General features: G+C 52.5%; 2 protein-coding genes across 3 annotated transcripts; one reads left to right on the top strand and one right to left on the bottom strand.

Moving 5' to 3' along the window:
• Positions 1 to 1,169: 1,169 nt before the first annotated feature.
• Positions 1,170 to 18,295, top strand: RUSF1 (RUS family member 1). The gene is made up of 13 exons (XM_055561718.1): positions 1,170 to 1,586; positions 1,803 to 1,917; positions 6,078 to 6,123; positions 7,733 to 7,765; positions 7,847 to 7,952; positions 10,286 to 10,387; positions 12,629 to 12,699; positions 12,779 to 12,963; positions 13,045 to 13,102; positions 14,032 to 14,102; positions 14,789 to 14,932; positions 15,042 to 15,119; positions 15,615 to 18,295. Exons 1-13 carry the CDS (start codon positions 1,305 to 1,307, stop codon positions 15,710 to 15,712), a joined length of 1,389 nt encoding a protein of 462 aa, XP_055417693.1. The 5' UTR covers positions 1,170 to 1,304; the 3' UTR covers positions 15,713 to 18,295.
• SLC5A2 (solute carrier family 5 member 2) lies at positions 16,004 to 25,528 on the bottom strand. 2 transcript variants are annotated; one of them, XM_055561717.1, is made up of 14 exons: positions 25,403 to 25,528; positions 24,783 to 24,854; positions 24,602 to 24,706; positions 23,395 to 23,559; positions 20,117 to 20,222; positions 19,218 to 19,298; positions 18,837 to 19,066; positions 18,380 to 18,515; positions 18,051 to 18,158; positions 17,773 to 17,923; positions 17,492 to 17,660; positions 17,199 to 17,414; positions 16,318 to 16,447; positions 16,004 to 16,230 (listed from the first exon to the last, which is right to left on the bottom strand). In XM_055561717.1, the coding sequence occupies exons 1-14, from the start codon at positions 25,526 to 25,528 to the stop codon at positions 16,004 to 16,006; spliced, it is 2,022 nt and encodes a 673-aa protein (XP_055417692.1). The 2 variants fall into 2 exon arrangements, with proteins under 2 accessions (XP_055417692.1, XP_055417691.1); XM_055561716.1 differs by having other exon boundaries at positions 16,004 to 16,447.
• Positions 25,529 to 25,690: the final 162 nt, after the last annotated feature.

The raw sequence follows: 25,690 nt of genomic DNA, 5'->3' as shown, positions 1-25,690 counted from the left end.
ACATTATCATTTGAATTATTTTACAATAAGAATGTATCCTTCTATTATTTTTATAATACTTAAAAAGAATACAAAATAGGGAATTCCTTCATGGTCCAGTGGTTAGGACTCTGCACTTTCACTGCAAACAGCCCAGGTTCCATCCCTGGTTGGGGAACTAAGATCCCATAAGCCACAGGGCCAGCCAAAAAAGAAAAAAAGATGATGTAGTTCTTAAACCATTAGCCTCCAGTTGGACTCGTGCCTCAGAGCCCAGAAGAGTAGCAGCTTCTTACTAAATAACTGTTGAATGACTAGGTGAACACTTGATGCTTTTCAGCTCTGTCTTCATCCGTTTGATGAAGTCCCATCAAACTCCAGTTTGGGTATGCAAACTCCAGTTTCCTTGTTCAAATGAGAAATAATACCTACAAGGGCTACTGAGAAAATAAATTCATTCATTTCACAAAAAGGTAGTTGGTGCCTGATCTGTGTCAGGCCCTGGGACAAAGACAAAGTTCAGTGCCAAAGACAAAGCTCTTCTCCCCTGGGAGTTTATGTTCTAGTGGGGGCAGTGAGAGGATGAATCAGTAAAGTCTGAGCAATGGAGCAGGGCCTAATCTACAGAGCTCTGTGGGTCATGACAAGAAGTTCATATTTTATTTTATTCATTTATTTGGAAGGCTGAAGGGCAAAAAATTTCCAGTGGAGGGTCAGAGACACCAGAAGGAAAACAAACAAACAAAAAACCCACAAACCAACCAAAAGGGAATCTTAACGGGGCCTCTGCGATCATTTGGTTCAAGTTCTCAACACGCATGCATTCACTGATTCATAAATACCGTTCAGGCACCTACTACGTGTTGGGTACTAGGAACAGGAGTAAAATATAGTCTCTGTCCTCACAGCAGAGAAGGCACCTGAGGCCCAGAGGGGACACTGACTTGCCCAAGGCCACACAAGCTAAAAATTCTGTGGCTGCACTGGGTCAAAACCAATTCCCTAGGGACGCCCTCTTCCCTTGTCCCCATAACCGGAAGTCGTGGGTCACAGCAAAGCCAGTACCTCCAGCGTCTGGCGAGTCAAAGGGCTCCCGCGGCCCCAGACAAGATGCTACAAAGAACCAGGACGAGGAACGACCAGCCCCGGGAGGTCGAGGCAGGGCCGGGAGGCTGGAAAGGAACCATGTCGCTGGTTGAAATCAGACACAGAAGCAGGAGGCCCTTTTCGCGGAGGAAGATTGTCCCTCTGCAGCCGCCGTAGTGGAGCCGGAAGTGCCCTGTGGCCACGTTTCCCATCCTGCAGGGCTGAGGGAGGGTCTCGGGATGGCTGATGTGTTGTGCTCCGAGCAGTTCGGCTCCGGGGCGGCCCGGGGGTGCCGTGCCGCCCCCGACGGGAGCCTGCAGTGGGAGGCCTGGGGGCGCCGCTGGTGGGGGTTCTCCGGAGCCTTCACAGCGAAACCCGGAGGACGAGATGGGGGCAGAGGGGTGGCTCCCGGGACTGCCTCCCCACCTTTCTCCCGGCTGTTGGCCGTGTTCCTGCCTCAGGGCTTCCCCGATAGCGTCAGCCCGGACTACCTGCCCTACCAGCTGTGGGATTCCGTGCAGGTCAGCCTGGCCGACCGGGAAAGGGAGAGACACGTAGCCGGGGCAGGGGAGACAGAGCGCCACCTGTCCCTTCCCACTTACAGACTGGACACTGAGACCCAGAGACGAGCTGTGACACGTCCCAGGCCACACACTCCGGTGATGTGGGGCTGATGATAGATCTCAGATCTCCATGAACCTACGTTTAGTCCTCACCCCACTTATTTTCTTCTCCAGGCCTTTGCTTCCAGCCTCTCGGGCTCCCTGGCCACCCACGCAGTCTTGCTGGGCATAGGGGTAGGGGACGCAAAAGCCTCTGTTTCAGCTGCCACGGCCACCTGGCTCGTGAAAGGTGAGCTGGGCCCCTGAAGTCTCACCCATCGCTCGTCTCAGCCCTGCCATCATCTCTGTCGTCTTTTTCCTTCGACAGGGAAGCCCAACCCCTCCTTTTCCCTTCTCCCAGTGTTTTGACATCTAACTCAGAGCTGTGATGAGTATGTTTATGCATTCCTGTCTGATTAAATCCAGGAGCCAAGTCTCCCCGGTTCCTCGAAGAGTGCCTTGTACCGTTTAAAAGCAAAATTCAACTGAGTAAAACATTTGTGTTGTCTTTATTGACAACTGATGAATAACACAGGGCAGGAATACCCTTATCCCGCCCACCAGCCTTGAAGCTGCACTTTGTTCCCCATACATGCTGTTCAGTGTCCCTTAATCATCTGGAGCCCAGATCCCTAAGCAAAACGTTCCCCTTCCCTTTACTCCTCATCTGTGGAGGACTGCCTACAAGTTCAAGTGTTGAATAAAACTGCCAACTGCCGGGGGTTTGGGAAATTAGTTAATTCTAGAAAAAAGCAATTTTGTAATAGGTCCTGAGTGGCAGAGAGGAAGTTTGGGTAAGAATGAAAGGTGTTTTGGATCCTCTGGGAAAGTAGATGATCTATAAATAATAACTATATTAACCATCTGTTGAATGTATACTGGTTTTTGAAAAACCATTAGCAGGGGTGGGGAGTGCACAGAGATACAGTTTGGTGCCATGCCCTCTAGAGAGTGAAGCAGAAAAGAAGAGGGGAACTGTTTTCCATCAGGAGGGCCCTTGGTTGTCTCTTCCATCCTTTGTCTTTCACTGTTGTTCCCAGTGGGGATTTCAATCAGACCCAAGGCTCATTGCTCCTAGTGTCAGCCTGGCCACGGCTCTGGTGAGCCTCCCTGGATCTTTTGAAGAATCTGGAGGCTCCTGCTTGTACCCTTAGCATTAACCAAACTGTCCAAATGTAAGTCACCTCTGGAAAGAAGCTCTTTCTCTGAGAGTACATGTCAGTGGAAAAGTGGTGATCTGTGGCTCTTGTTTGAGTTGTCTCTTCTTTTAATAATATTAATAATAGTTCCTGCACAGTACTTATTATGTACCAGTCTTTGTTTGTTTGTTTGTTTTTAAATTTTGACTGTGCTGGCCCTTCATTGAGCATGAAGGCTTTCTCTAGTTGCCGAGCACAGGCTCCAGAGCTTGAGGGCTCAGTAGTTGCAGCTCACAGGCTTAGGTATGTGGGATAGCAGTTCCCTGACCAGGAATCAAATTTGTGTCCCCTGCATTTGAAGGCAGAATCTTAACTGCTGGACCACCAGGGAAGTCTCAGTATACCAGTCTTTAAATGTATTGATTCAGCATTCACAATAGCTCTGAGATGGGTGTTGTCATTGTGTCCAATTTGTAGACGGGGAAACTGAGACATAGAACAGTAACTTGCCCAGGGTCACAGCCAGTAAGTGGTGGGGCTTGGATTTGAACCCAGCAGTTTTAGTTGTAGGGTACATTTTTATACCTCCACACTGTTTAAATTGGATCTTTTCTATTGCACCCCTGTGGCTTAAGTGTTTGGAATGCAGTGGGTGCTGGGGTCAGTAGTTTCGTGTCATTTCTAAGCACTCTAGTCTAATCACCAACATATTTATATATGTCTTCAGCTCAGGCAGGTTATTAAGAAAAAAACAAGACCATTTTAAGACGAAAAAACAGCCACTTACTATAAAGCCTGTTGTTGACATTAAAAGAAGCCCCATTCATTAGAAAGGATGTTACATACTTGTTTCCATCAAACATGAGAAATTTGCATGCAGAACTTTACATAAAAAACTCCCTTGGAATTTTTTGATATGGTCATTTTTAGTTACAGGTCTCCTTATGGAACATGATGTTAACTGTCATAACTAGTGATATTAATACTACGAGCAGCCAGTATTTTGACAGCCTGCTGTGTGCCAGGCATTTTGCACACTGACATGTAATATATAGCGTAATCTCTGCAACAGCCATACTGGGTAGATGCTTTTATGAATTCCTTTTCCAGAGGGGGAAGCTGGGACACAGAGAGGTTTAGCAATTTGCCTATGGTCACAGGGCCAAGATTTGGACCCACACTGACGGACTCCTGTGTCCTACATTTTTAAAAAATTGAAGGATAATTGTTTTATGGAATTTTGTTGTCTTCTGTTGAATATCAACATGAGTCAGCCATAGGTATACATATGTCCCCTCCTACTTTTTTTTTTAGCAGCTGTTTTTTTAAAAATCATTTATTTTTGGCTGTGCTAGGTCTTCGCTGTTGGCAGACTTTTCTCTAGTTGCGGCAAGCGGGGGCTAATCTCTAGTTCTGGTGCACGGACTTCTCTTGTTGCAGAGCCTGGACCCTAGGCACACAGGCTCAGTAATGGGATCTTTCCAGACCAGGGATCAAACCTATGTCTCCTGCACTGGGAGGTGGTTTCTTTGCCACTGAGCCACCAGGGAAGCCCCTGTGTCCCACTCTTAACCACCATACCCTTTTGCCAGTTAGAGTTTTCAGAGGGAGCCAAGTACAATTTGTGGACAGCTGATCCCTTACTAGGATTCATAAGTTTTTAGATCTTGCAGCTCAGCTAATTGTAAGTGAGGCAAAGAGGACCAGGTCAGAATTAAGTTTCCTAGAGTGGTGTACTGGAGAAGGCAATGGCACCCCACTCCAGTACTCTTGCCTGGAAAATCCCATGGACGGAGGAGCCTGGTAGGCTGAAGTCCATGGGGTCGCTAAGAGTCGGACACGACTGAGCGACTTCACTTTCACGCATTGGAGAAGGAAATGGCAACCCACTCCAGTGTTCTTGCCTGGAGAATCCCAGGGACGGGGGAGCCTGGTGGGCTGCCGTCTATGGGGTCGCACAGAGTCGGACACGACTGAAGCGACTTAGCAGCAGCCGCAGCAGAGTGGTGTACAGTGTAGACTTTGAAAGACAGCGAGGCTGTGTGTCAGTATTGTGCCCTAGCGCCAGCCTCCACAGCTGACGAGGGCTTTGCACATGGCCTCCAATAGAGTGGTCCCCTTGTCAGGTGTGTATGTCCTTCATCATGGTTGCTGTCTGCTTTTGAGCCTGGAACCATGACTCTCTGGTTCACTGTGGTCCGCTACACCCCGCCACACATACACCTCCTGGCCAGACCCTCACGTAGTGCCTGGCACACAGTAGGGAGCCAGTAAGCCCTTGTGCAAATGAAAGTCTAGTGGATTCCAGAAATTTCTCTGACTTACCCCAGCCTGAGGAAGCATATACTCCCAGCTCTCTTGTCACTAACCTGCAGTTCAAATCCTTTTCATTTATTTATACTCTAATGACCGTCTGTGAACCCACTGCCCAACCTAATAGCTAGAATATCAACAATAACCTCTGAACTTTCCAGAGCGTTTCCTGCTTTTATAAAAAAAATAGTTTTACCATATTGATATATATACCTCAACACTATAGTTTCAGTTGTCTTCAAGCTTTATGAAGAGCATTTGTTCAGTCACTAAGTCGTGTTTGAATCTTTGCCATCCCGTAGACTGCAGCACACCAGGCCTCCCTATCCTTCACCATCTCCCAGAGTTTGCTCAGACTCGTGTCCATTGAGTCAGTGATGCCATCCAACCATCTCTTCCTCTGTTGCCCCCTTCTCCTGTCTTCAATCTTTCCCAGCATCAGGGTCTTTTCTTTAATGAAAGCATCAGGAATTTTTTTCTTTTACAAACAGCATATTGTGCTGTATGTAGTCTTCATGCTGTATGTAGTCTTCATGGCTGACTTTTTCATGTAGGATGATGATACTAGGATCCATCCATGCTGATGTGAGTAGTTGTGGTCCATTGGATTTTCATAGCTATCTAATATGCCCCTGAGTAAATGACCCAGAATTCATTTATGCATTCTCCTGTTGGTGAGCATTTGGTGTCCAACCTAATAGTTTTTTGATATTATAAACAGTGCTGCGAAGAATCCTTCTGGTCCATGTCTCTTGATGTGTGTGGGTACCTAGTTCTCTGGGGTATGTGCTGAGGGACTACTAAGTCTAGGCACTTCTGACCCCATCATGCAGCTAGAACTTATTAAACTGGACTAAGCTCCCAAAGGCAGTGACCCAAGATGGAAAGCCATCTTGGTGCCAGGCCCCACAGCACCCAAGGCTCTTGCTTGTTCCTTACCAATGCTTCTTTCCCCCAGATTCAACTGGCATGCTGGGCCGCATCGTCTTTGCCTGGTGGATGGGGTGAGTTTTTCTTCCTGATCCTCAGAGTCATGTCTGTCTCAGCCTTGGCTGTGTTTTCAGCTCTGCCTCTTTCCTACCCATCTCCAAGGGAGGGGAAATTTATCAGGTACATCAGAGCTAAGGAGTCTTTAATGAGTACCCAGTACAGGTGCCTTCCTGGGGTCACCAAGCAGTGAAGCCACAGAGCCACTGCCGGGATGAGATCTGCCTTTAAGAGCACTGATTGGCCCATCTGCTGCCCATCATGGGAAAAACAGAGGGAGCCAGGATGCTCTGAGCATCCTTTGCTGGTTTGTTAAAAGAGATGCCTGGGTGGGACAGTGCTCAGCTCAAAAGGAATGACCCTCCTGCAGTGTGGTGGCTTAGATACGTGGTTGAATTGTAGAGAGTGGGCTTGGGGAGGTCATCGGAATCCCTGTCCTACATGGGATACATGTCACCATCTATCCAGAAGGGACTGAGGGCCTTGTGCTGCCTGCTTCCTCTTCTGGTCAGTACTGGAAGGACCTCAGGAATGATTTAATATCTGCCATCAATCGTGGTTGTGAGGTGCAGCGAGCTAGTGTATCTAAAGTGCTTAGCACGTAATCAGTGCTCAGCGAATGCCAGCCGCGATTACCAGCCCAAACTGGGCCTCACCAGCTCTCTGTGTATCCTCTCTAATCCTTCTAATAACTCTGTAGAGTAGGATCGAATGTGTACCTTGTCCAGATGTAAAATAGACCAGGTCACAGAGCTTGTAACTGGTGAGATGGGATTTGAACCTAAAGCCTATACTCTTTCTGAGGCATCGGAGCCCCCATGTTCTAGTCCTGCCTTTGTCATGTATTAGTTCCCTCAGGCGTTCTCCATGTGCACCCCATGCCTTACCCAGGAATGCTTTCTTTCTGTCTAGATTTCAAAGTCAGGGTCAGTGTTAATGCTGTAAAGTCTGATCTCGCCCAAGGGCTATAATGTCTCCTGCCACTGGGATCTTGGAGAAGGGGTCCCTGGGGGTTTGTACAAGGGTCCAGGAGTCACTCCACCTGCAGAGGAGGGAACTGTCCATGGTGTCACGAAATAGAGATGTTCTAGGTTGGGTGTCAGAGCTGGCTCTTTCTCTTGGCTATTCTACCCCCATTCTCCACATGATCCGAGGGAAGTCCTACCCTTCTCCAGGCTGGTTGTCTGTAACACGCAGGGTAGCATTTACGCTAAATGTAGTGCTTACAGAATATGCGGGTTTCTTGCTGGGTACCCTCTGAAGCAGGAGGAAGAGAGGAGGGCAGATGGCAGAGGAACCCAGGGATGGCCTCTTTCCCAGCAGGGTCAGGGGATGGGGAGCAGCCACGGGACAATCAGTTTTTTCCTTCGGTGCCTGATGGGTTAGTAAGGGGGAAATGTGAGTGACCACTGAATGTGAGTAACCACTCGTGAGTAACCACGGTCCTTCCTGCTGATGGTGGCATTTCAGGCAGCAGTGACAGTGTGGGGACAGAAGTCTGGCTGGGGTGTGGGTTCTTCTTCTGAGCCCTTGGACCTTCCCAAGTCCTGAGGATGGCCCGCACTGCCCACAGGATGTGTTTTCCCCTTAAATCCAAATTGTTGACCAATGTCTTCTCCCCCATAGGAGCAAAATGGACTGTAATGCCAAGCAGTGGAGGTGAGAAGGGGCTGGAACTGAGGAGAGGGGAGTCTTCTAGCATGAAGGTCTCTGACCTCTGACCCTGTATCCCTTCCCCAGGCTTTTTGCTGACATCCTCAACGACATCGCCATGTTCCTCGAGATAATGGCTCCCATTTTGCCCTTCTGTTTCACCATAACCATCTGCATCAGCAACCTGGCCAAGGTACCCATCTTGGGGCACCCCTATACCCAAGATTCCTGCCCTGGTGGTGCTTTGTGGGGGCTCACTTGGAGCCCCGAGGGCAGCCCAGCCTGGGCTGTGTTCAAGGCACTTCTAAAAGAGTGAAAAAGTTCAGATGTTTCTTCTCAGACCCAGCGGTGTATTCTGATCCTCCTCTCCAGCCAGACACCCTCTAGAGTCTGAGATGGTCTAAGGTGGTGTCTGGAGCCGGGGGTGGGTGAGGGACCTCTGAGCAAGAGATGGAACAGGGGATCCATTGTCAACACCGTGGGACCAGCCCTCTATCCACCTTTCATTCTTTCCATAAAATATTTAGAGTGTCTGCTGCATGTTTGGCACAGAACACAGGCCCTCCCATCTTTGAAAGAAAGCTACACGTAATTAAATATTTATTAAATGATAGCTATAGGTATTCCAGATGAGAAGTATAGGGGCTGCAGGAGGGTTCAGCAGGGACTCTGGCCTGCTCAGGGGATGTAGGAAGGTCTTCCCTGAGAGTGGGCCCTGAAGAATGAGTGTGAGCTGCAGGGTGGGCATTGTGGGTAGAAAGAGCACTGCAGGTCAAAGTCAATGGCAAGACAGAGTGCAGACCAGACAGTGAGGCTGGAGGGGCAAGTGGGGTGAATCTGGGCTCCTCCTCTCTGCCAGGCCGCTCACCCTGGTGGTTCCTTCAGGTTGGCCTCATCCGAAGACGGAACCTGAGGCCCAGCCTGTCTTCCCCACAGGGTTAAATACCAGACGCAGAGCAAAGAGTCAGGAAGACACGTAATTGATCTCCCTGGCAATCCAGTGGTTAAGATTCCACACTTCCACCACAGGAGGCTTGGTGTTCGATCCCTGGTTAGGGAAGTTCTGCATGCCTTGTGGTGTGGCAAAAAAAAAAAAAAAAAAAAAAAAAAAGACCTAAGACCTATCACAAAGGCCCAACCATCCCTTCAAAATCATGTGTGTTATTCCACATGGCACGACTGACATTTAGGAGCCGACAGCTCTTCAAGGTGGAGGCCGCTGAGCTCCTGGCCCAGGACTGAATGCTGTGAGCACCCCGCCCCCTTGAGGGCAGGAAACCCCAGAGGAAAAAAGATTGTGACGTCTGCCAAAATACTGCATTGAGCTCTGCTCTGAGGGCCTCAGTCTCTTCATCTGTTAAATAAGGGACTCCAACATGGCTGTGAGCTTCCCCCTCTGCCCTTCCCACCCCTCTCCAGGGTTCTAGTCTCCAGTGACCAGAACCTCCATCCCCCAGATGCAACAACCAGAAGCCTGGCTATCATCCATGCCTTCGCCTCCTCCCCCTGTCACCTGTCACCCTCACCTAAGCCTCCATTCAAGACTGTATTTTCCCCTCTTAAATCTCTCCAGTCCTTTTATGTCTGCATCCCCATGTCACCTGGTGGATCCTTGTTGCTTAAAAAAAAGCACAGTAATTTTCTGAGGTCATCTCCCTGAATCTGTTATCACCCCTCTTCAGTCCTCAGAGCAACCCCATAGTCCTTATTAGAGTGGAAATCAAATCAGGTCAATACCCTGCCTGTTGCTCTTGGTATAAAGACCTTAATGAGGCTTTTGTGGTTCTGTGTGATCAGGTCCCCACCCATCACCGCAGCCTCCTTTCATACCTCATTCCTCTTACCTTTGAACAAATGCTGACCATGTCATCACTGGTTTATTTGTTTACTATCTGATGATTTCTAAGTTCCAGGAGGGCAGCAGTTGTATCTGAAGTCTACCACAGCACCAAAATGTGTATCTAACATCTAAGAGACTTGACAAATGAATGAAAGCCTTCAGTGGTCCTAGTCGATGAGCTCTCCCATCTCAGAGGGAGAGCCCTAGGTGGTCAGGGCCACTGGTGTGGGTTTTGAACTGGCCTGGAAGGCTTGGCTAGGCCTCGACTGGGGCAGGAAGAAAGTGGAGTTAGTTCCAGGCAGGGAGAACGTAAGCGCCAAGTTGCAAGCCAGACTGGGCCTGGGAGCTCCTCCAGGGGAGGAGGCAGCTAAAGCAGACACTGGAGGCTGGAGAAGTTCTGGATTAAGAATGGCCTTCGGGTCTCCACCTTGGGGGAAGAAAGTGAGTTTCTTCTCCACAGGGTGGCATGGCAGGCACACCTTTAGTTTTCTCCTGGAACAAGACAGGGGAGGTGGGCCTAGTGGAAATGCGGGGTGAGAATGGACAGCATTCAACGTTTCACTGTGGGGTGGCCTGAGGCCTACTTTTTTCAAACTGGTTTGAGCCATTTGTTTGCTCACCCCCAGAAACGCTTGTGTTGCCGCAGCTCACAGCCCCTCTGACTTTTCCTCTCCCTTTCCCCCCAGTGCCTCGTGGGTGTGGCTGGTGGGGCCACTCGGGCCGCATTGACCATGCATCAGGCCCGGAGAAACAACATGGCCGACGTGTCAGCCAAGGATGGCAGCCAGGTGAGCAGCCGAGTCGGAGGGAAGGGGCGGGGCACAGTGTGGGAATAGGAAGTGACGCAGCTGAGGGCTCCAGGGCAGCGCTGGGAGACAGGCGGGAGGAGGCGTCGGTGAGTCTTCGGACAGGTCATCAGCTGTGAGGGCTCCGACTCTGTGGCAACAAGTCCAGGCCCTGCCCGCTGCCCCTGTGGCCAGGAGTGACCCCTGCCCTGGACCTCGTCCTCTTTAAGCAGAGCCTCACCCTGTGAGGTACGTGTTCTGACCACGTGAGACCCTACATGTTAAAGCTCCTGGCAAGTTAGAAAGTGAGGTGCCTAGAGTCACTGGCCTGAGGCTTCCCCCTGGCAGCGTAGCAGGCCCTTCCCGCCCAGCCCCTCGCCTGACCAAAGGAGCCTGGAGTGGGGATGGGGACATTCCTAGGGCCAAACCCTTAAGGAATGGGATCCCTCTGTACCCCCCGCCCCCGTGCTAAGTGCTTATGTAAATTGTTTAACTCACACCAAGCCCCTAAGATAGATACTATTATTATCTCCATTTTACAGATGTGGAAAGTGAGGCCCAGGGAGGTCACAAGTGTGACACGGTTTTCTTTGACATTGAAGCAATTTAGAAACATTTATTCTTGAGACTTCCCTGGTGGTCCAGTGGTTAAGACTCCGTACCAGTACAGGGGGCTGGGTTCTATCCCTGATCAGGGAACTCAGCTCCCACATGCTGGGGTGAGGGTGGGGGGCATGGCCAAAACAAACAAACAAACAAAAAACCTCTGTTCTCTCCAATCCTACTTTGTGGCCTTCTCTTATATGATTCTGTGAAATAGAACTTCATTTAAAAAAAATTAAAACTGTTTTCAATCATATTAACACAAGTTCTTTTTTTTTTTTGCCATGCTGTACAGCATTTGGGATCTTAGTTCCCTGACCAGGAATTGAACCTGTGCCCCCTACATTGGGAGCAGAGTCTTAACCACTGGACCACCAGAGAAGTCCCAACACAATTTAATATTTTTTAAGCATTAACCATGTGCCAAGTATTTCGTTTGTCTGAACTCATGAAATCCTTACAATGGATTCATGCAGGGTGTCATTGTCACCGCTCCACAGCTGAGGCAAAAAAGACCCAGAAAGGTTGATTCTCCCTGGGTCCCCCTGGGCTTGTCCCTTCTCTCAAGAAATGGTTGAACGAGTTCTTCCCTATTGTCTTTCCAAAGTTGTTAGGGAGTGAGTACACCAGGCCCAGGTCTTTAGGATCTCCCAGCCCCGTGCTTGCTGTCTCGCCTGCTCTCTTTCTAACCTCTAGCCCCTTCCACCCCCAGGCCTATTTTCCAGGGCCCCGGGGCTTCCTCAGTTCACAGAGGCGGTAAGGTCACTGGGGTACCCGAGACCGGTGCTCAGCCCGGGACCAGGCCCCTGCTTTCTGAAGCTGTTGCTTTGCTGCCCACTCCGTGTGGCTGCTGGAGATGACTGTTCTCACCCTGGGGAGGGCCCTCTGTTCCTGAGCTCCCAAGGCCCCTGATCCCCAGTTTACACCCACAGCCCACCCCTCTGCACCAGGACCACCTATCCCAGGGACCCCCATAGTCAGGGACCCCAGTTCAGACTTCTCCTCCCTCCTGATGAGTTGGGGGTTGTGGCCATGGGTCTTTTCCCCTAAGGTAGGCTCAGTCAGGCCATCTTGGGCCATCAGTGGGGTCTGATAACATTGATTTTCCAGGGAAGTTGGGATTTTGTGCATTTCTTCCTAGGTTCGTTGACCTCTTTGCAGAAGTGTCTGCCTGTTATTGCATACCAAGGGGCTGGGGGGGATCGGCCTCTTTTTTTGTTGGCCACACCATGCAGCATGTAGATTCTTAGTTCTCTGACCAGGCATTGAACCCATGGCTCCTGCAGTGTAAGCATGGAGTCCTAACCACTGGACCGCCAGGGAAGTCCCAGATCAACCTTTTTAAACCACCAAATAAAGTCATTCTTCTCTGTGGACACTTACTTGCCTGAGTGTAGGGCTACACAAGTGATGTTTGCAAAACAAAGAAATGTTCCACGGGCATTGCATCTAGCTGGACAGAGAAGCAGATGGTATCTCAAAGGATGGCTCACTCATCAAAAATGTTAAAAATTTCCTAGGCACCCATATTGGTGTAGGGAGCATCTGGGGCAGGGAGGACTATGGTGAAAGGCACTCAGGGATGTTCAGTTTGGCCTGGAGGGGAGCCCTCCAGCTCCCAACCCCTCTGCCATTTTCCAGGAGACGCTGGTAAACCTGGCGGGGCTCCTGGTTAGCCTTTTGATGCTGCCCCTGGTGTCCGATAGCCCCAGGTAAGCCGGGATCTAAGGCAGGGAGGAGGCGCCCAGCTGGGCCTCTGCTCCCACGGACCAGCTCACTCTCTTGCCCCAGCTTAAGCCTCGGCTGTTTCTTCTTCCTCACTGCCCTGCACATCTACGCCAACTACCGAGCGGTCCGGGCCCTTGTCATAGAGACCTTGAATGAACAGCGGCTCTGGCTGGTCCTGAGGCACTTCCTTCAGCGGGGAGAGGTACTTGGCCCCACATCAGCCAATCAGATGGAGCCACTGTGGACAGGTGACCCAACCCCTTGGGCTCAAGTCTTATGTCTCCTAGCTCCTTCCTCTGCCTGGGCATCCTGACTCCAGCTTCCCACAGGTTTCTGGTCATCTGTGTCTCTATCCTTGGGGGCCCCCCTACACCGCGTGACGTCCAGGTGAGTGTCCCAACATCTCCCAACCATCACCGCTGTCACCCTTCCCCCCATGTGCTCCTTGTTCTTTTTTTTTTTTTTTTAATAAGTGTATTTATTTATTTTTGGTTGGGTCTTTTGGTCGTTGCTGCATGGGCTTTTCCCTAGTTGCAGAGAGCAGGGGCTACTCTCTAGTTGCAGTGTGGGGGCTTCTCATTGTGGTGGCTTCTCTTGTTGCAGAGACGGACTTTAGGGTTCGAGGGCATCGTAGTTGCGGTACTTGGGCTCAGCAGTTGCAGCTCCCAGGTTGTAGAGCACAGGCTCAGTAGTTGTGGCACACAGGCTTAGCTGCCCCGTGGCATGTGGGCTCTTCTGGATCAGGGATCGAAGCCATGTCTCCTGCATTGGCAGGCGGATTCTTTACCACTGAGCCACCAGGGAAGCCTGTGCTCCTTGTTCTGATTATCACTTGCCTCCCCTGACCAAGCCCTACCTCCCAGGTTCTTCATTTCTATTGGTGGTAGGCGGGGGTGGGGGGGTGGTATCACTGTGGGTGCTTGAGGGCAGGCGGTGTATAACATGAATATGTGAGATCTTAGTTCCCTGACCAGGGATTGAACCCATGCTCCTTGTAGTAGGAGCACTAGAGAAATCCCAGATTGGCCTTTCTGAACCACCAAATAAAGTAGTTCTACTCTGTGGATGTTTACTTGCCTGAGTGTAGGGCTACTCAAGTGACTCTTGTAAGACAAAGAAGACATGTTTGTTGATGTGTTTGTTGGATGCAGGAAGAAAGGAAGGGTTGATGCCGGGGAGGGTAACAGCTGAGGGGCGGATGGGAAAGAGGTGCAGGACAGTTCAGGTTAACAGTTAGGTGGCTGTGCAGTGACTGGATGGTCATGCCTGCTTTGTCTTCTCCCCCGCCACTGACTGCACACTCTTGTTTCCTTCAGTGTCTCTGAGCTGCAGCAGCTGGTTGAGGGGCACCAAGAACCCTACCTCCTTCGCTGGGACCAGTCACGAAGTAAGTGTGCAGTGTTCTCCCAGCTTCAGACTCACCCTCCTGGGCTCAGCCTCTCATTCCTTCAGCCCCTGGGCCCCAAGCTCTGGACACACGCTGGACAGTTCGGAGTCTGCCTGCTGTCCTCAAAGGAGCTTGAAGCTGAGATTGAATCCATTCAAATTGTATAGCTGCATGCCCCTGTAAACTTCCCTTGAGCACTCTGTAAAGTGGAGCTAATAATACTTGTCTTATTATCTGCAGGGTTTTTATGAGGATCAGAAAAGGCAATTAAATAAAAGCACTTTTACATTGCAGCACATACAAATGAGATTGTGACCTTTGGTTCTCTTCTTAGGAACCTCTTTCGTCTCCTATTCAGGTCACCTCTTGAGGAAGCAGGCACTAAAGTTTAATGGTCTGCTGGTTGTGTGTTAAAAGATGCTTATTCTCACTAACTATTAAAGACATGCAAGATAAGCCCACCTCAGGGAGCTGCTTTGAAGTTGTATCTTGGAAATTGGACATTTTAGCTTGGCCAGAGCACTGGGCAGTGACAGGAGATGAAGTTGGAAAGGAAAGGGTGGGAGTTGGCCTTTCATGCCAGGCCAAGGCCTTTGGGCCAGACAGGGATGAAGCAGGCTGGTAGGCCTGAGAGAGTTTCAGATTTAGCCCCTCCCTGGAATCACTCTGTCCCTGGGTCTCTCCAGACCAGGTACAGGTTGTCTTGAGTCAGATGGCAGGACCTGAAGCCATTCTAAGGGCTGCCACTCACGGACTGGTGCTTGGAGCCCTGTGGGGAGATGGACCCCTCCCAGAAGAGCTGGAGGAACTGAGGAACCAAGCACGGGCAGGTAAATGCCTCGCAGTCCAGGCTTCTTCTGACCAAAGCTGGGTGGAGAGGGGAAGGACCCTGTTCGGCTTGGGACACCTGGGAGCTTCTGGTTCTTCACCCCTGTCCAGGTCCTGAGAAGGAGAGCTGGGTCGTTGTCAGGGAGACATACCAAGTGCTGGACAAGCTCTTCCCAAAGTTCTTGAAAGGTAACATCCTTCTGCTCCACGGCTCCTGGACCTTCTCCCCAGAGGCCCTGCCTAGCCCCATCCCGACCCCTCTATCTGGGAGGTGGAAGACCTGGATTTCTCTCTGTGATCTCAAGTCTGGGTCTCAGTTTCCCTGTCTGCAGGACGGGCAGATTAGGACGGTCTGTGAGGCACTCAGTGTTGACAGACTATGGAAGCCCAGTTGGCACTGGAGAGAGGAGTGAGGTGGTGGGTTCTGGGGGAGGGGGAAGGCTCACAAATTACTTATGATGATCTTTCATTTAGCCCCTACTCCATTCTAGCCCTTTCCCCTCTGCTGCTTAGTGAATTCATACGGCAACCAGATGAGGTTTTAGCCTCATTTTACACCAGAGATCACCCCGCAGAGGCAAGGGGAGCCTGAGCAGTACACCCAGCCCGTGCTGCACCTTACCCCTCTCCCCAGGGTTAGCCCAGAGTCTCCCCCACAGCACCACCCCTCTGCCCTGTCCCCAGGTCTACAGGATGCGGGCTGGAGCACTGAGAAGCACCAGCTAGAGGTGGATGAGTGGAGGGCCACGTGGCTCCTGTGCCCAGAAAAGAAGGTCTTGTGAGCAGCCCCGCCGGAGGCCCAGGTCTCAGGACAGGGGCTTGGAACAAGGACACTCTGGCTGCAGCAGGACTAGGCAACGCAGCTTTATTTGTTCTTAGGGGAACTACAGTGGCCAGCTGGCCAAGGCCTCACAGGGTGTGGCTATGGACTGGGTCCCAGGCAGAAACAAGGCAGAGAGTAGGGGTCCCGGGGCCTCCCCGCTACTCTCTGGCCCCAGGCCCTTCTCACTGCAGCTGGCTCCCCACCCCTACTCATCTAAGGCTGTGGCTCAGAGTGTCCAACACAGTGGGCCTCAGGCATAAAAGCCCCAGAGGAATGTGGCCACGGCCATCATGAGCAGGGCGTTGAGGTTGACCACGCGGGCCCAGCGTGGGTCCTCACTGATGTCCTCCAGCCGCCTGGCTGCAGCAGCCGTCTCTTCCTGGGTGGGGCTTGGGGGGCTGCCCGCCCCACCCCTGCTCACGCCACAGAACCAGAGCAGGCACTGCCGCAACAGGCCTGGCCTTGGGGGCGGGGGCGCTGGGAGAAGTTGAGGCCTGACAGTGAGTCTGAGGACACTCTGCTCCCGCAGCTCCCCCGCCGCAACTCCTGGGGGCAGTGCCTTACCCTCCATCTCCACTGCGTGCTCAGGGCGCCCGTTCTGCACGGGGGCTGCGGTCGGACCTTCTAGCTCCTCAGCATCCAGGTCCTCCCTCTCTTCCTTGCTGTGCCGGAGACTGAAAACCAGGCGGTAGAGCTGGGGAAGGAGGGAGCAGGGGCCGAGTGGGAGGCTGTCCCCCGACCCTGCCCCAGAGCAGGTCTCCCGTCCACTCTCTCATGTCTCTCTGTCCAACCTGCACAGCAGCTCGGGACCACCTTCCATGGCTGCCCTCAGGCTAAACCCAAGCTGCTCAACTAAGTGTTTAAAAACTCTTGGCCCTGCTCTGCCCTCGGCTTCATCACCCCCATGTCCCCCATCTACACTCACAATTCAATTCTAGTACTTTAGTCTTCCAGTCCTGCCAATGCCGTGTTCCTCCCTGCGGGTGTTTGCTCCCAGGGCTTCCTTTTGCTGCCTTTGCCCCTCCTGCACCTGTGGAGTCCTGCCCCTCCTTCTGGGCCCCGGCTCTTTTGTCCTGTTCCCCAATCAGCTCTGCCCTGGGGCACCCACCTTCCTGCAGCACAAGACCAAGCCCTTTGGGGGCTTTTGGGGTAGTACTCGGTCCCTCCCGGCCACCACTCAGGCCAAAACTCGGGGGGGCTTTCACCTCCCCCGTGATCTTCAGGCCACCTCCAAACCACCTCAAATAAACTTGATTTGAATCAAAACATTGTGCTTGCTTTGCAAGTAAAGCTTCAAATTGGACTCCTTGGTCTGTCCTCACCAAACCTCCTTACAGACATCAGGTCCTCCCCACTGGAGGTCGTGGGAAGCAGACTGCAGCCTCGGGCTGGAGAGGGGCCACACCCACCCGCGTTTAGTGCTCCTACGGGAGGCCTGCACTTACGTGCTTGCGCGGGATGGGCGGTGTGCACAGCGAGACCACGAGGGTGAGGAGGCCGGAGCAGACGAAGAGCAGGATGGCGAAGTAGAGGTAGTGGACGCGGCAGAGGAGAGCGGGGCACCCCGAGGGGCGCACGCAGCTGCCGGAGCCGAAGGAGAACTCGGGAACCAGGCGTGCCAGGCCCATCAGCAGGCCCCCGATCAGTCCCCAGAAGGCGCCCTGCGGGGCCGGAGAGCGCGTCAGCCTCCACGGGCGTCCAAGTCCGGCCCCAGCGCCCGATGTACACACACGCTCACCTTCTCGTTGACGCGGGGCACGAAGAGCGCCAACACGAAGACGGCCGACACCGGCGGCGCCAGGTAGCTGGAGACCGACTGGATGTAATCGAAGAGCTGCCCGCCCTGCGCCGCCTGCACCACGGGCAGCCAGGCCACCGACACGGCCACGATGAACACCACCCAGAGCCTGCGGTGGGCGGCCATCGGGAGGTTTCACCCAGGACCCGGTCTCCCCCTGTCCCTACTGCCCCTCCCCCGGGGCCGAGTCGTGGGGCCGGAGATGGAAAACCCAGGCCCACCGTCCTACTAGCAGCAGCTCGCGGTCGCCCGCGCGGGGCCGCAGGCGCGTGTAGATGTCCATGGTGAAGAGTGTGCTGCTGCTGTTGAAGATGGAGGCCAGCGAGGACATGAGCGCCGCCAGCATGACCGCCAGCATGAGTCCGCGCAGACCTGCGGGAGGACTGGAGCCGTGAGCATGCGGTCGCGAGGGGGCGACCGTAGGGTGTGGGCCGGGCGAGGGGTGACCCCTCGCACTGGCGCCTATGGACATGGAGGGCAACCCGGGGACCGCCCTTACCATTGGGCATGAGCTTCACGACGAGCCGCGGGTAGGCGATGTTGGAGCAGCCCACCTCGGTGCCGCACACGCGCTTACACACCTCGGGCACCACACACGCCACTTCGTCTGCGGGAAGGAGGGCGCCACGCGGCTAGGGCGGGGCCGGGTCTGAAACTTCGGATCGCCCAAGTGGGGACCGGGAATCCCAGTGGAGAGATGGGATCCCCAGGTGGGAGGCGGGACTGGGTGGCCCAAATCTTCGGACGGGAACGGAAATGGGAGACTCCACTGAGAAAGGGGCTGGATGCGGCTCAGGATTCGGGGGCGGGGCGGGTTGCAGACGTTACCCGGGTAAAGAACGCGGCTGATCATTCCAGGCATGACCATGAGGAACATGGGCATCAGCTTCAAGTAGCCGCACAGGATGCAGCCCGCCTTGATGTGGGTGAGGTTTTTCCCAGCCAGGCAGCGCTGCACTATAACCTGCGACGAGGAGCTTTCAAACTACCTGCGTCCAGTCCCGGGTAAGTCGCCGTCTCTCTGGCCTTGCCCCAAGACGCCTCTCTAATCCGGGCCCCGCCGCTGGCCCCTCGAGGTGGACAAATCAGTTCCAAGAACGGACCTTGCCCCTTGGATCCGCCTGCATCTGGGTAGGTCTATTTGGCAGGCCTCCCCCCCGCCCCCCACCTCGGACCACGCCTTCCACCTGGCTTCCCAGGTGGGTTCAGGCTCCACCCATCTCAGCTCGGCACCCCCGCAGGTTCTATCCGGGCCTCCCATCCCGCCGCAGCCCCGACCCCTCACCTGGTCGCTGCACCAGTACCAGCTGGACACGATAGTAAGCCCCAGAAACAGCGCGGGCCATGGCAGGTCCCCCGTCACAGGGTCCCGGAGCAGGTGGTAGGAGTCCGGCCGGGGTCGATAGCAGGAGCTGGAGATGTTGCCCACGGCCGGATCCTCGGATACCGTCAGGGACGTCACTGCCCGCAAGTATTTGTCGAAAAGCCCCGAATACCCGCCCACCTCGTGGAAGGCTGTGAGGGCACGGCCGTCAGGGGACCCGGCGCCCGCGACAAGGCCCTCCCTCGGACCACCCCGCCTAAGACGCGCGATGTCCCTGCTCCCGAGTGGAGAGCTCTGCGAGCTGCGCCCTCCGCGCCCCTCTGCCATGGGCTGAGCCTGTACCGTAACCCATGAGGACGAAGGCCCCCGCGAGAATGACGAAGGTCTGCACCGTGTCCGTGTACATCAGCGCCGCCAGCCCTCCTGCAACCGGCCTGGGTCAGGGGGCACAGCCCAGACAGGCTGCCTCTAGTACATAGACTGTCTTTGCGGGGAATTGGAAAAGGGTTCCCCCTTTCCAATTAATTTTCCTGGAGGGCAAATTTCAAAATGATGGCCCATTCTCCGAGCTCCTGCACTCCGGTGTCAGGAGGCAGGGCTGGGTGAGCACAGTAGGGCTGAGTTTGGGGCTTCACGGATGCCAGGTGCCCCCCGTGTAGGACCTCCACTACAGGCCCTCCTCTAAGTCCAGGTTTTCTCGTGTATGTAACAGAAGGAGGTGATCCTGTAAGGTCCAATTCTCAGTTCCATCCCACCCCGAGGGGCCGGGCCGTACAGCCGGCCTTGGCACCAGGCCCCGCCCACTCTGGGCTAGCGTCAGGCCTCAGACCCTACCCCGGGCTCCCTGGGCCTACACTGGGATTGGTGAGCTATCCTGGAGTCTGGCCAAGTCCACTCTCCCCCCGCCAGAAGTTAATAAAAACTTAAGTCTTCCTTGTTGTCCAAGCCCAAGAGGGGCTCGGAGCTATGAACTTCCGGACCAATCCAAGGAACGTGGGGGCGGAAGGAGGAGGAGGGAGGGGGAGGGGGTAGAGGGTCGGGGTGGGGGAGGTGTAGTTTGCTTTCCAAAGACTTAGATCCTTCTGCTCACATCACACTTAACTTCTCCAGCCTTCTATCTTTGGTGACTCCTCTAAGCCCCGCCCACACTCCACATCCCTAGCACGGTTCTCTTCCCTAAGCCCCGCCTACAGTCCACGCCCCTAGCACGGCTCCCTTCCCTAAGACCCCGCCCCCGCCACCTGTCACAGTGTAGATCATGGTGATGCCCAGGAGCGCGATGACGGAGGCATAGATGTTCCAGCCCAGAGCCTGTTGAATGAATACTGCCCCGGAGAACATGTCCACCTTGGGGGAAGGAGCGAGCGTGCAGGTCAGGATCCAGGCGCCAGGGTGGGGACCCAGGTCCACCTCCTGCCCAGAATCACGACCCAAAATTTTGGGTCACTTTTGGGCCAAACTTTTGGCCACACCTCAAAAGTGCCCTTATTTTTTGATACCTCCCACTATGGCTGTTTTCCTCTATTTCTTTGCATTGGTCACTGAGGAAGGCTTTCCTATCTCTTCTTGCTCTTCTTTGGAACTCTACATTCAGATGTTTATATCTTTCCTTTTCTCCTTTGCTTTTTGCTTCTCTTCTTTTCACAGCTATTTGTAAGACCTCCTCAGACAGCCATTTTGCTTTTTTGCATTTCTTTTCCATGGGGATGGTCTTGATCCCTGTCTCCTGTACAATGTCACGAGCCTCCATCCATAGTTCATCAGGCACTCTATCTATCAGATCTAGTCCCTTAAATCTATTTCTCACTTCCACTGTATAATCATAAGGGATTTGATTTAGGTCATACCAGAAGGGTCTAGTGGTTTTCCCTACTTTCTTCAATTTAAGTCTGGATTTGGCAATAAGGAGTTCATAATCTGAGCCACAGTCAGCTCCTGGTCTTGTTTTTGTTGACTGTATAGAGCTTCTCCATCTTTGGCTGTAAAGAATATAATCAATCTGATTTTGGTGTTGGCCATCTGGTGATGTCCATGTGTAGAGTCTTCTCTTGTGTTGTTGGAAGAGGGTGTTTGCTATGACCAGTGCATTTTCTTGGCAAAACTCTATTAGTCTTTGCCCTGCTTCATTCCGTATTCCAAGGCCAAATTTGCCTGTTACTCCAGATGTTTATTCACTTCCTACTTTTGCCTTCCAGTCCCCTATAATGAAAAGGACATCTTTTTTGGGTGTTAGTTCTAAAAGGTCTTGCAGGTCTTCATAGAACCGTTCAACTTCAGCTTCTTCAGAGTTACTGGTTGGGGCATAGACTTGGATTACTGTGATATTGAATGGTTTGCCTTGGAAACGAACAGAGATCATTCTGTCATTTTTGAGATTGCATCCAAGTACTGCATTTCGGACTCTTTTGTTGACGATGATGGCTACTCCATTCTTCTAAAGGAATTCCTGCCCACAGTAGTAGATATAATGGTCATCTGAGTTAAATTCACCCATTTCAGTCCATTTTAGTTCGCTGATTCCTAGAACGTTGACACTCACTCTTGCCATCTCCTGTTTGACCACTTCCAATTTGCCTTTATTCATGGACCTGACATTCCAGGTTCCTATGTAATATTGCTCTTTACAGCATCCGACCAATGCGAAGAAATAGAGGAAAACAACAGATTGGGAAAGACTAGAGATCTCTTCAAGAAAATTAGAGCTATCAAGGGAACATTTCATGCAAAGATGGGCTTGGTATAGGACAGAAATGGTATGGACCTAACAGAAGCAGAAGATATTAAGAAGAGGTGGCAGGAATACACAGAAGAACTGTACAAAAAAGATCTTCACGACCAAGATAATCACGATGGTGTGATCACTCACCTAGAGCCAGACATTCTGGAATGTGAAGTCAAGTGGGCCTTAGAAAGCATCACTACAAATAAAGCTAGTGGAGGTGATGGAATTCCAGTTGAGCTATTTCAAATCCTGAAAGATGATGCTGTGAAAGTGCTACACTCAGTATGCCAGCAAATTTGAAAAACTCAGCAGTGGCCACAGGACTGGAAAAGGTCAGTTTTCATTCCAATCCCAAAGAAAGGCAATGCCAAAGAATGCTCAAACTACCGCACAATTGCACTCATCTCACATGCTAGTAAAGTAATGCTCAAAATTCTCCAAGCCAGGCTTCAGCAATATGTGAACTGTGAACTTCCAGATGTTCAAGCTGGTTTTAGAAAAGTCAGAGGAACCAGAGATCAAATTGCCAACATCCGCTGGATCATGGAAAAAGCAAGAGAGTTCCAGAAAAACATCTATTTCTGCTTTATTGACTATGCCAAAGCCTTTGTGTGGATCACAATCAACTGCGGAAAATTCTGAAAGAGATGGGAATACCAGACCACCTGACCTGCCTCTTGAGAAACCTATATGCAGGTCAGGAAGCAACAGTTAGAACTGGACGTGGAACAAAAGACTGGTTCCAAATCAGGAAAGGAGTACGTCAAGGCTGTATATTGTCACCATATTTAACTTCTATGCAGAGTACATCATGAGAAACACTGGGCTAGAAGAAGCATAAGCTGGAATCAAGATTGCTGGGAGAAATATCAATAACCTCAGATATGCAGATGACACCACCCCAAAAGCCTCTTGATGAAAGTGAAAGTGGAGAGTGAAAAAGTTGGCTTAAAGCTCAACATTCAGAAAACAAAGATCATGGCATCTGGTCCCATCACTTCATGGGAAATAGATGGGGAAACAGTAGAAACAGTGTCAGACTTTATTTTTTTGGACTCCAAAATCACTGCAGATGGTGACTGCAGCCATGAAATTAAAAGACACTTACTCCTTGGAAGGAAAGTTATGTCCAACCTAGATAGCATATTGAAAAGCAGAGCCATTATTTGCCAACAAAGGTCCGTCTAGTCAAGGCTATGGTTTCTCCAATGGTCATGTATGGATGTGAGAGTTGGACTGTGAAGAAGGCTGAGTGCTGAAGAATTGATGCTTTTGAAGTGTGGTGTTGGAGAAGACTCTTGAGAGTCCCTTGGACTGCAAGGAGATCCAACCAGTCTCCAGGCTGAAGGAGATCAGCCCTGGGATTTCTTTGGAAGGAATGATGCTAAAGCTGAGACTCCAGTACTTTGGCCACCTCATGCGAAGAGTTGACTCATTGGAAAAGACTCTGATGCTGGGAGGGATTGGGGGCAGGCGGAGAAGGGGACGACAGAGGATGAGATGGCTGGATGGCATCACTGACTCAATGGACGTGAGTCTGAGTGAACTCTGGGAGTTAGTGATGGACAGGAAGGCCTGGCGTGCTGCAATTCATGGGGTCTCAGAGTCAGACATGACTGAGCGACTGAACTGAACTATGGCTGTAGCCCCAGAAACCGATTCCTTCCAGGCCCTGCCTCCATTACGGTTGTTACAGCAATTGTTCCTCAGCTGCGCCCCCTCGGGGGCTTTCTAGAGACCTCCACTGGGTGGTCCCACCCTTCCAGGGGCCCATTCCAACCCACCAAGCGTGTTTACCGAAATCTTGGTGAAGATGTACAGAAAAAGTGAGAGCACGGACAAGTAGAGGCGGATACGATGGCCGCCGAAGCGCTTGCGCAGGTACTGCGGCATGGTGATGACGCCCGCGGTCAGGTACACTGGCACGAAGAGCCACCCAAGTAGCAGGACCACGAACAGTGCCTGTGGGCACAACGCAACATCGGAGGGTGACTCCCCACCCAAGATCTTGCTTTGAGCCCGTCCCCGCCCCCAAGGGGTCTGAAGAACCTTCCTCTCTTGGGGAATATGCTACTCCAAGGCAAGGTCACACCAGGGCCCCAGAGGACACAAATACAGACGATGACCTTGGGCTCTGGGCTTTCTGGACAAGCTCTTGATACTTCGTTGGGCCCTTAACTACAGCCCTTCTTGCCTTCCCAGGCCATGACCCCTGGCCATCTCTCCCAAGATGACCCCTAGACTCCTCCTCCTCCCACCCCCAGCACCTGAATCCAAGTACAGACCCTTCAGCCCAACCCCAGCCTCTGCCTCCCCTCTCTTTTCCACCCACCCAAACCATCTATCCTTCAAGGCTCAGCTCAGAGGCCTCCTCCTCCAGGAAGCCCTGAGCTCAAAGCCCTGATCTTTCCAAGTCTCCGAGGCAAGCCTCAGTCCCAGAGCTTCCTCTCCTGCCCTTTTCTGCAAGGGGCTTTCATTTGGCTTAAAGATGCTCACAGGCCTGCTTCGGAGAGTGTCAGAAGAAGCACTGTACCAACTTTGAGACTGTTCACCCCATTTCAGAGAGGAGTAAATTGAGGCCAATGAGGGTGTGGCTGGTTTAGGCTCACATAGCAATAGTGAATCAAACCACCTGCCATATCCCAGTATTGAACACTATTATTCGTGTGATTGGTTTTGTTTACCGCCATACTATGATCAACTTTGTTATTAAAACACTGCTTACTAACAGACTCGTTCCTATGAATTCAAGCATCTTACCCCCAATGCTGATATGATCAGCTAATACACCTCCTCTAGACCTACCCTTGCCCTGATCCTGGGATCTCCCACCTGCTTCTGCCTCCAAGCTGGCTGCCTGAGCATCACTTGAAGCCTAGCCTCACAGCACATTTGGGAAGTCCCAACTCTGGTCTCACACCTCCACCTGGAGCCTCTCCAGGTGTGACCCTTCCAGGTGTTCCTGGGGTGGGGAGTGGGTTATTGGACAAAAGGAGGGACTCACATTCCACTCAAATCCAGCCACCGCCAGGCCGCTTGCCGCACCGGTCCCTGCCAGGCCCACGAAGTGGCCACTGCCAATGTTGCTGGCGAAGAGAGAGGCCCCGACCTGGGTGGCCAGAGGTGGGGGTGAGCCAAGCTGTTTCTACAGGCCTCCTCCCACTCCACAGCCCCGCCTCTCTCACCGGCCACCACACCATGTTCCGTCCCGCCAGGAAGTAGCCGCCGACGGTGCCTCTGTTGGTTCTGCACATGGACTGGGGGTTGGGAGTGGGGAGAGGCCTGGGTTCGGGGGACATCTTTGGACCTCATTAGCCTCCTCAACACATTCCTCAGCCTTGTTCCAGGCTGAATATTAACCAGCATGCAGCTCCCCTCATGATTCCCACCCGACCCCACCCCCAGCTTCCTCCCAAGACACAGATCCACCCAGGCCCTAACCCAGCATCCAACTCCCCAAGCCCGACTGTGGCTAGATGGGGCCTGACTTTCCTGTGGGCCCTGGATACAGGTTTCTGCTCAGCCACTTGTTATGTAGACAGGGGAACAGAGACCTCATTTAGAATGCTATCCCGATGAAAAGCCACTAACCCCTTAAAACTAGTCCAGCCCCAAAGTGGGCAGACAAGGCGTGAATGAGTGTGGACTGGGCCGCCCTGAAACTATCAAAAGAAGAATTACTTGTCCCACACCGGGTTTCTTTTTCAAAGATCCAGGCATCCTTCCCCTGCCACACACAGGGCTCCCTGAGACATCCCCCCAGGCTCCAGAAGCGGGGCCCTAGCAACATCTCCCAGCTTCTTACCCACAAGCCGACGCCGATGACCAGCAGGAAATAAGCAGCGATGACTAGGATGTCAGCAGGATTGTCAATTAGAGCCTTCTGTTCCCCCAGCACTGGTGCTGAGCCTGCCTCTGTGTGCTCCTCCATTCTGCCCAAGATCTGCCCCTCAGGGCACTAGCCCCTGGATTCCCCCCGGGAAGGATTAATGGTTACCTTGGGGGCAGTGAGCCGACAAGTTTCCCCGCTCCCCAGCTTTGTTTAGCTGAATCAGGCCTCACAGAGGCTGAGGGCTGTGGTCCTGGGGAGCTG

This window comes from Bubalus kerabau, chromosome 23 (genome assembly GCF_029407905.1).
Source record: "Bubalus kerabau isolate K-KA32 ecotype Philippines breed swamp buffalo chromosome 23, PCC_UOA_SB_1v2, whole genome shotgun sequence".
Lineage (NCBI taxonomy): Eukaryota > Metazoa > Chordata > Mammalia > Artiodactyla > Bovidae > Bubalus > Bubalus kerabau.
This window is presented reverse-complemented; position numbering and strand designations above follow the sequence as displayed.

Bases quoted from the DNA above. Each gene is read 5' to 3' on its own strand.
- RUSF1 (XM_055561718.1), top strand. From the start codon at position 1,305: ATGGCTGATGTGTTGTGCTCCGAGCAGTTCGGCTCCGGGGCGGCCCGG. The intron at 7,766-7,846 runs GTGAGAAGGGGC...TCCCTTCCCCAG, and splicing joins TGTAATGCCAAGCAGTGGAG to GCTTTTTGCTGACATCCTCA. The intron at 12,964-13,044 runs GTGACCCAACCC...AGCTTCCCACAG, and splicing joins GATGGAGCCACTGTGGACAG to GTTTCTGGTCATCTGTGTCT.
- SLC5A2 (XM_055561716.1), bottom strand. From the start codon at position 25,528: ATGGAGGAGCACACAGAGGCAGGCTCAGCACCAGTGCTGGGGGAACAG. The intron at 23,560-24,601 runs GTGAGTCCCTCC...TTGTGCCCACAG, and splicing joins TGGCTGGATTTGAGTGGAAT to GCACTGTTCGTGGTCCTGCT. The intron at 16,448-17,198 runs GTAAGTGCAGGC...CTCCTTCCCCAG, and splicing joins CGCCCATCCCGCGCAAGCAC to CTCTACCGCCTGGTTTTCAG.